This window comes from Amblyomma americanum, chromosome 10, assembly GCF_052857255.1.
Source record: "Amblyomma americanum isolate KBUSLIRL-KWMA chromosome 10, ASM5285725v1, whole genome shotgun sequence".
Lineage (NCBI taxonomy): Eukaryota > Metazoa > Arthropoda > Arachnida > Ixodida > Ixodidae > Amblyomma > Amblyomma americanum.
The window spans coordinates 95,755,319-95,765,106 of NC_135506.1; the positions used below are offsets into that span (position 1 = coordinate 95,755,319).

General features: G+C 46.1%; 1 protein-coding gene across 1 annotated transcript; it reads right to left on the reverse strand.

The window, feature by feature from the left end:
- Positions 1 to 6,373: 6,373 nt before the first annotated feature.
- On the reverse strand, positions 6,374 to 9,404 carry LOC144106859 (GILT-like protein 1). The gene is made up of 2 exons (XM_077639811.1): positions 9,100 to 9,404; positions 6,374 to 7,618 (listed from the first exon to the last, which is right to left on the reverse strand). Exons 1-2 carry the CDS (start codon positions 9,244 to 9,246, stop codon positions 7,034 to 7,036), a joined length of 732 nt encoding a protein of 243 aa, XP_077495937.1. The 5' UTR covers positions 9,247 to 9,404; the 3' UTR covers positions 6,374 to 7,033.
- Between the last annotated feature and the right edge of the window lie 384 nt (positions 9,405 to 9,788).

Genomic DNA, 9,788 nt, shown 5'->3' on the forward strand with positions numbered 1-9,788 from the left:
AATATGACGGCAGATATATCCAGGATGCAACAGCCGTTGAAACTAAGAAAACAACAGCAATTTTTTTTTAATTATCGGTGTTGACTAGTTTAAAATTAGTAGAGCAATCATTTTGTTTTCCTCAATGACCAATGAAATTCTTAAACGAGATTCATTGCCTCAGGGCATCAATGGGGGAAGGTGTGATGAAGGATGTAGTGATGATTAAAGGAATGGAAAAAGGTTAGCTATTTTGTGAAGTACCGCAGTGAGCGATGGTATGGGTCCCGCATCCAGGCAGTATATAAAGCAGGGTTGCTCGGTGAAAGACCCGCTACCTTCACGTGCCGGATACTTGTAGGCTTGAGAGATGGGCAGCCCCACAGTAGGTGGTGAATGTCTGTTTCAGTGTCCTCGTGTTTACATATCGGACACCCAGGCCAAGTAATGAATCTCGATACTGAGGCCACTTCCGAGTGACGGCAGATGTGTGGGCAACCCTGACCCGTATCCTCCTAAGCGCAACCTCCTCTGCACGGGTAAGACCACGGGGGAGGGTTACCGCACACGGAGGGATGAGAGCACGTGTGCGGTGCCGGAGGAGTTCCTTTCTTGATGAAAGGAGGGTAAAGTCCACATGAAAGAACCGAGGCAATGACGAGCCTGGAGTCACCAGGCGGGTCGCTAAATATGCCTGGCTTTGAGAGCTCAGAAGATCCCGTGGGCCTCACTCAATACCTACTGGCTGCGGTATGCGTGCAGCGAGCCGTTGGGTGTCGTGACATGTTGCTGGGCAGCGTCTAATACGTCGTAGCAATCGCACTGCTTGAATGGCGTCCGTGCGGACGACAACGCGGGGCGCAGGGAGCGTAGTTGAGCTGGCGACGGAGCAGAGTGCCTCTAGGTTTACAACGAGCTGAGCAAAAAAAGACATAAGAGTTCTGTTAGTTGTAAACAAGAGGTTTAATCTAGGGCAGGTCTGCACGACCAGTAGATTGCTGTTGTTGCTTCACAGGCTGGGATGCTTGCTTTCACGTAGACAACAACGGACCCTTTCAGACAGGCAAGCATCTTGTTCTTGAAATTTCTGGCGAAGCAACGATGCCGAATTGGCAGATAAATGATTAGAAAGTTGAAGAAAAATTACCACATGCTTTCTACGAGATCCGAACCTACGAGCACCGTATATTACATACGGTGCTTGCGTAACCAACCATGTAGCCTAACTTTGAATGTGTTCTCCCGGGCTACCCTCGTCTGTAGCCCATGAATCTTGTACTAGTTTTATGAGTCATTCCGTACTAAACGCACCGAATATTCCGCTCAACCCACCTTAATTCGTCCAGAAAATTTGTCCCTTTGTCCCTCTGTCAAAGGAAATCTCCATCCGTATTTCTGTGAAAAAGTTTTCAGCCGCGTGATACCTATTTAAATTTGTCGCACGGACGCGAAACAAGGTATGATTCGAAAATTTGCTAAAGTTTGATTATTTCTTAGCTCAGAATTATCTCTCAAGCATGTACAGAGATTATACTTTTCTATCAATGGCAAAAAAGTTCGAGGTAAAGTGCTTTATACACCTATAGTTCCTTTTTTATTCTAAATATTACATTTTTAGAATTTTTGCAGGAAAGTTGCGCGACAGTGGTGAGCAATTTAAAACGCGTCAACGTCTCACTGTAAAATATTTTAACTCGCAGATGAAGTTAACGAAAACAAGTGCCGAGGTAGGTAAGAAGTGCGATTTGCAGTGTTTTCAACCTTAAATTTTATATTGAGGTGTACTAAGCAAAAATACAAAATGCGTCTAATTATATAGCTACTAAGATTGTAATTACAGTCAGCAATATTTATCGCAGCAATTTCTTTTCGCTGATAAAGAAATGTTGTGATTTCAATGCTATCACTATTGGTGAATTTTTTTTTCCCGTAACGAAAACGCACAACACACACACGCGCTTTTTGCTCGTTGAAATCTTCGGGCACTCACATTCAAGCGGTGACGCGCCATGTCCTCTCCGCAGATGTCACTAGCCATACTAGTGTCCTGTTTCAAGTATGAAATTGAAGTATGAAAATTTTATCGCTCCCGTTGTATGCACGTCAGGAAAAATCCAAGAGCCAACATCTGACAGGAAACGCGATGATCCAGGCACCGTACAATATTTAAATAAATCACTTCTCTGCTCCCTAAGAACTCACACAGGACCGGCATGCAAACGTTAGGTGTTGTCTAAACTAGTCACGAAAATCAGTTTTCAATTTCTCCGAAATGTTCGTGCAGCTACAACTAACCTCAATTTGAGCATCTTAAATACGGGAGATCTTAATTACATATCTCTAATAACTTCGTACAAAAGGCGGATTATGATCATCAGCCTGACAACGCCCACTGCAGCGAAAATGCCTCTCTCATGTCTCTCCAATTCATCCTAAGGCATATACATAGCACCGTACTTGGCATTATCATCCGTTGTCTGTCAGGGAGTTTTGAGAGGGCCTCTCCGGTGAAGAAGGGAGCTCAGGGAGGGAGGGGCGCTGCACGGAACAACTGCTTCCGCGCCGTTCCCAAGCATGGTACCATGATTCACCAGACTCACGCACCTAGAAGAGCAGGTTGAAGCACGTTCGGCCATTCGAAATCAAGTCTGTAACTTTGCTGCGGTGTGACATCATGAAGTTACAGCCTTTCGCAGCTGCGCTCCCTAACGGAATATCGCCCTAGTCTAGGTACCCGCCAACGCGGGAAGCTAAAAATGAAGGGGTCGGCGGTCGACCGACTAGCCTGAGGTCTAACCCACTGGGCGGTCGGCACCACGTTTCCAGACGCTCTTGCTGAGGCTCCAAAGACGTCCCGACGTAACTAACCTCGATAGAGAGACGAGGCGCCAATTCCCGCCTCCTCACCCGATTTAAATCGAGCGCAAGCCACTATGCTCCGGAGATGGAGACACAATTTAGCCTTAGCCATTCTAGAATATCACTCATCTCTAATTGGGAATATGACCCCGCCTGCCAAAATTGTAACCAGCGAGAAATCGCCATCCCGGCGCATATCCTCTGGGGTTGCGCGGGAAAAACGGCATCTCCCTCCGAGGAGGGATGGAACCAACTCCTCAGCAGGCCTGACAAGACCATCCAACGGGCACTCATTTCAGGGGCTGAGGAAATCACCCGCACCTGCCCAAAATCCCGGCATTCTGTAGCAATAGAGCTCTTTCAGACTCTCCCCTCCCCCTTTGGCAGGTGGATGTATACACTCTCGGGGCGCTGCCGAACGCGCTGCTTCTCCTACATTCTTTTCAGGTCTGCGTCGCGTCGTGGCCGCGTGCGCTCCTTCATCGTTCTGCATTTCAATGCTGCCATCGTCACAGCTGCATAAGCCGACCAATGGAGCTTGATGAAAAAAGAGGCAGGAAGCGTCATGCGGAAAGCGATCGCTTTGCGAGCTATACGCCACAGCAGACGACTGCTCGCCCCTGCCGACAATGCCATGATTATGCGGCCGCTCACGAAGGTGACAAGGCAGCCATGGACCGCGACTGCCGAACTAAGGCCGCACAACTGCTGGTGATCGTTCCTACCAAAAAAGCAGAAAAACCTCCGAGAGACGCTGAGCGCGCAGCCCGGTTGAAAGAAAGCGCTGCCAGGCGGCTCCTTTCCAGATTTTAGCTAGTAGCAATGTAAAGTCTTGGTCAAATGTCTTAAAGCCACGCGTCCAGCTACGGCGAAATGAATGTTCTTAGAATGATTCGTTTAGGAGATTAGTTAAAACACATGTGAAGCAGGAAGCTTCTCTACCGCAAGAAGAAACTCTCCGCTAGCATTTCAAGGTCATTCGGTCTTTAATAGAGAGTTAATGGCTATGTTATGCGGCTGAAGCAAAGGCCTTTGGCCTTAAGACGTACAGTCACTGTGCAGTGCCCGCAACAGTTTTATGCTTACCATTACTCTCGATTACGGGAGAGGCAGTATTCTTTATGAATAAATCGGAGAACGTCCTGCGAAAAATCTGATGCGTTTGGCCTGGAATAGAATTAAGTGCGAAAACTTAGTGTGGAATTCTTTCATCACGATTCATCATGGTCTCCACCGTTAGCATGCTTCATCTACTAACCTCTCTTTGTTGTCGCATGTCTCCCGCCATTATGTGGGTTCACACAAAGCAGACGTGCTTTTAGAACCTGCCTTTTTACCTGTAAGGCAATGAATCTTTTCTTCGCTCGGTATAGCGATCTACAATGACAGTAAGTTGGGGGGTGTGTTGAAATGTATGACAGAATTGCGGAAAGAAAGAAAGAAAGAGAGAGAGGAACAAAGAGAAGGAAGAAGATGAAGTATAAAAATTTACATTACACATTCCTAAGAAGAAGCTGCTCTTAACCGTAGTGAGTTTGAAACTGATAGGCATGATCTTTTTGAGGGCGCTGATGGTGCTGTTAAAAAAATTCCGGCCAGATTTTTCTCATACGCCCTCATAGGTATAAAAGAACTGCGGCATGTTATGAAAACGTAGTCTTGATATATAGCAGTAGTCTCATGTTGCTTTTGGGCCAAGAGTTCGAAACCGCATTGTCAGGCTTACGCGTCGTGTTCTTATACCGCACGTAGAAAACTTCTTTGTTACAAAATATTAACTCTACCGGAATCAACTGCCATCTGTACCGAAAAACTGCTTAACCAGCATGCCGAAAAGATCTTCCGTGTTATCTTTCCTGAGTCAGGCAGTTCTTTCGGGTCAATGCGAGGCGCTTATGCGTGGCTAAAAAGCGATTGCGCAGCAACTTTCTCCACTCTGAAGACTGTTTTTAATAGGCACAGGGGCTACCATCTTCTTTGTCCCCGCGTTAGAAGGAACATATCAAGTATCGGTCAGTTTCTATTCCCTGTTTATGTCACATCAAGTCAGATGATAACTGCCACTGTCAGGCACCTAACTACAATTTATTAACAAACATTTAGACACTCCGGCTATTGTGGATGTTCATAATAGAATGTTTATATTGGTCGCTTATCTAGACTACTCCGTTTGATATAATTCATCTAGGGCATGCGTGTTACGCCGGATTTTCCCCAGTTTCTACAAATTCAGCTTGATTTACTCATGCAAGATGGTCGCAGTCGTCGTGAAACCCCTCCCAGGCGTATGACAGCTGTTGTGTGGAGCGCTTCTTCCCTGTTTAAAACTCCAAACTGGAAGGGAAGCTGTTATCAGCTCCACCAGAAGCTCAACTCAGTAACACCCGAAACGCCGCGTCATGCTGGCAGGAGGCCACCGCCTTGCGTGCGCAATTATATGAATGTAGCTGAAAATTTGGGTGCGAAAATCAAAGAACACCTGTCTGGTAGGAAAATTCCACAAAATAGAATTGTGTAGGAGTGCCACTGCCTTTTATATTTCCAATATAAACATTTCCACTTACGGCAGGTACGAGTAAAGTTCATTAATAGAATTTCATTAGTTAGTTGCCCAACGGTGACTTATCCACTCTTGCGTCCTGCTTGTGCAAAGCTTCATTTGATTTACCTCACAGCAACTAATTATTTAGAAGTCTGTTATGGCTCATTTTCTGCACGCTCTATAGTTTAGCCAAGTGTTAGCGCTTCACTGCTTAAATAAAATGATTAGCGAACAGTCGCGTTGCAGGGGACCGCTGAAGGGTAGGTAACAGATTTGCGCAGAGAGGTGTTGGTTTGGCTTTATGGTGTTTAACGTCCCAAAGCGACACAGGCTATAAGGTACGCCGTAGTAGAGGGCTCCGAATAATTCTGTCCACCTGGGGTTCTTTAAAGATAACTGACTTCGCACAGTACATGGGCCTCTAGCATTTCGCCTCCATCGAAATGCGACCACCGCGGTCACGATAAAATCTGTTTTCCCTTAGAGAGCGTCTTACGAATGAAACCACACCGGGGTCTTTTTAAACACCTGTAATGTCAGTGATCCACTTCTGGATGTATTATTGCAATGTATGCTACGCAGAGTTTAACACTCTAGCTACAAATAGGCTATGAACGAGGTCGGAGTGGAGGGCTTGGCAATTATGTAGATCCTCTGGGATTCTTTAAGGTGCACTGACATGCACAGCAGATGTTTTTTTTTTCTATCGAGCTCTACATCGCTAATGTACGGCGTTGATACTAATCCGATTGTGACATCACGCCGCTGGATTCGTACATATTTCAGGTTTGGATACAACAGAATCAAAAGAATGGGACGCAGAAAGGAACACACACACAAAGAACTAAATATGCAGAAAAACTGAAGGATGCACCAGATTTCTCAGTTATCGACCCTTTCTTTTCGTACCCACGTCAGCTTGCATTGCTTCGAGATTTTATTGATATAAAATTACAACTGGCTCAGTAATTTGTGTTCCCCCAATTGGACACAGGAGTGTTTATCATATATTTTTCCATCTGTATCTGCAGACACCTCAAGCAGGCAATAGATAAAATTTGTGCGTGCAATCTGCGCAATTCCGCTTTAGATTCAGTGTTTTAGGAAATGAGCCGCTGAACGAAAACTAATCTCGTCAAGTAACCACCCCAAGATGACAACGCATGTCCATGGGCCGACTGCAAATGCCCCCTTTATCGCTTGCATCACGTTGATGACGAGAGAGGTACAAATTTTTATTTCTCGCATTGCCTCTAGGCGCTGTCACATCCCCGCATTTCGAAACGTTGTCCTTTTTGCCAAGATGCACTCTGTAGCACCACCGTCCAATTGTAACTTAAGCCCTGGGATTAAATTGTTTGTCCAGCGTCTGCATTTCACATCGTATTCACCAGCACCAGTTGCCCACCTTCCTGAATAACCAACCTCTAGGCATTTCCTTTTAGGTTTTCGGCTTCTTATTAAATACCTTGCAATAGTTCACCAGCACCAGCACCAGTTATTCACCAGCACCAGTTAGCCAACTTCCTGTCTTACCAACCTCTAGGCATTTTCCTCTAAGTTTTCGGCTTCGTATTAAATACCTTGCAATATTTTAGCTATAACAGACAATTACCGTAACACAAGAAAAAAGTTGAAGGTCGGGATCAAATTTCAGCGCCTAAACCACCCGGACCCCTTCTTGAGAACGCAAGGCTGGGGCAGCGGGGGCTTGAAGCGCTTGCAGACGGTGTCCTTGAACTGCCTCTGTAGCTTCTTCTGGTAGCGCTTGTTGAAGCCGCCGTCAATGACCACGCTTGGCACGTAGTTAATGGGTGGCTTCAGGGACATCGTCCGCAAGCCCATTTTCCGCAGAAGGACCTTACCCTGCTGAGAAGAGGCGCAGCCCGTGATCTTTGCGGCCTCCATCTTGTTCGCGTTAGCGCACTTGACCACGTTCTTCTCCGGCTTCCAGGCACTGAGCGTGCAAGCGATGAAGGGCAGGTGCTTATGCGTGTCGGGGTAGAGGTTGATAGCACACGCGTGGATCAGGCTCGCCAGGCACTCGGCCTGCCCGTGCCGGCACGAGAAGGTCACTGTGCTGCCGGAGCCCGGGGGCTCCTTCATGCGGGCCCTGCCGAAGGGAACCATCTCGATGATGAGGTGCTTTCGCAGCTGGCCGTACACAGGGAGGAGCTGTTTGGTGATGAACCAGGAGCTGTCTTTGCAGTACGGTTCGTACAGCACCGTCACGTTCACCTGCGAGGGAAGCATATTGTCTTTGTGTACGTGCAATAAAGGCGTGGTGTCGCCCCTCTTGAAGCTAGTAGGAAGCCGTTAACGAAAACGGCAAAGTCAAAATGCAGTCTTTCCCCTAAAACGTTTCCGTTAACTTTACATCCTACTTTTTATCTCAAGACTTTTTTTTTTGGTTTCTAAATATAATTGTTGCCTATAAAGTCTAAGTATATTTCAAAGTCGGGGGAGGAACGCCGGGTCTTATTCTATTGCCATTCAAAATCTCCGAACAAACGTGTCTGTGGGATATAGTGAAATAGTACACTACTACAGATGCCAGTATTTATGTCTCACCTGGTGTGAATTGTATTGTTATGTCTTAAACAGCCTCAGTTTGCTGAAATCGATGCTTAGGCAAGATACAGCAAGTTCGAATGTAAATTATTTTCCGTGAATCGGTGAAACCCTCGATGGTATTTAAATACGCAAGGTCGTTATGCAGGACTCCAAAGGCGCAAACACGAAATAAAAATTTGGCATCCACAATCTCTGAACTTTCAAACGTGCTGAGGTTTATAAATCGATAGAAATTACGATGATGATTCCTTTTGGCTGCTATAGGTATGTTGCATAAATAAATAGAAAAAAATAATGGGTAGTCAGCAAACAATAGAAGAAAAAAAAGTAAAACCGGAGATTGGTCGGGCTCTTCATTTTGCCATTGTGGAAGCGCGAAATATTTTATCTTGAATACAATACATAAGTCTAGCTTTTCAGACAACGTAGCGGCGGCTTTTCAAAGTATAATAATTTGGCTGTGTTAGTGCATTGTAGCGAGGTATGCTCAGGTGACATAACGTTTAAAATTTATTTTTGTTTCAAAGCATTCAAATTGGCTGAACATGAGCGAAAAACGCATTGTCACGATGCTGAAGGACATATGTAACCTATCGATGTTTAATGAACCTCTGAATCCATTGCGATAAGGTTATTACCGAGCGCCTGACACGTGGTTCAAAAATGTTCTGCCCATTGAAAAAAAAGAATGGCACTGAGAAATTCGGAATTGTTTTGAATTTTTTGGGGTCATTGTTTTCAAAAGCGCACTACTTTCGGGCAAAGTTTTGATAACAAGACGCTTAGGCCGCGCAGTACCTCAGAAGAAAGACAAAAAAGGTCAACATAACGCAAGAAATAAACTCATAAAAAACTGTCGATTTCGCTGATGTTCATAAACGACGCGTCCCCTCGGCTGGCACTGTGTCTAGTTTTCTTCTTTCATCGGGCGAGATTGGCCGTCGTTCGGTCAGACAGTAGGGCTAAGTGATCACCTACAACATCCAATCAAGGAACTGAACTCCCCAAAAGGCTGTCTGTGCTGCGAGATCACACTTTGAGCACGGCGCGCAGTAACTTTTGCAAACAAATGCGCAGCGTTATTTGTGTTTATCTTAACTGCATAAAAAAAGAAATGAGAGGGACCTAGAGGGGGCTGGGCTCACCATTTGCGGACTGCCAATAAACATTTCCGTGGTCGTTGGAGCTGGCGCTGTCGGCTTGGCTGCTTGAGTCAGCTTGGTCTCGGTAAGGCAGGGAACAAAGCCGGAAGCTAGGATTCCCAGCGACAGGATCAGTAGGCCAGCCGCCATGCCCCAATTTTTGTGGGCGTTGATGGGTCGCCGGCTTCTCTGGCGACGCGAATACCTCTGCCTCGAAGCTGTGGACTCCGCTTTGGGTTGACGCTGGACTGGCGCTTCAAGGACGAAAATTTTGTGATGTATAGCGCCATGTGCTATGGCGATGGCAATTAGTCCTGCCCGTATCAATTTCTTTTTCACTTCACTTCTGTGTCTTCCATATGGCGCGGTGGATCACTGCGGCTAACACAACTGAAGTAAAAAAAAAAAACCTGAGGGAAAACGAGACAACAGAGCAGGAAGGGCACGGGACACGCGCTGGTTCCGAATACTTTAATAAAAGGTCCGTGTTCTTGTACGGTATAACATCTGTAGTCTACGTCTCGATGCTCTGCACGGGTTATAAGCGACACCGTGGTTAGCGGTTACTGATAACTTTTGACCACCTGGGGTTCTTTATCATAAACTCAGATGGCACAGCACACTTGAAGTTCTGTCTGTCGCTCGCATAGCCCGTTGAGCGAAACGGCGGTGCGGGCAGGCAACTTTTATTT

Coding starts and splice junctions, on each gene's coding strand:
- LOC144106859 (XM_077639811.1), bottom strand. CDS start 9,246: ATGGCGGCTGGCCTACTGATCCTGTCGCTGGGAATCCTAGCTTCCGGC. Junction 7,619..9,099: donor TTATTGGCAGTCCGCAAATG/GTGAGCCCAGCC, acceptor CTTCCCTCGCAG/GTGAACGTGACGGTGCTGTA.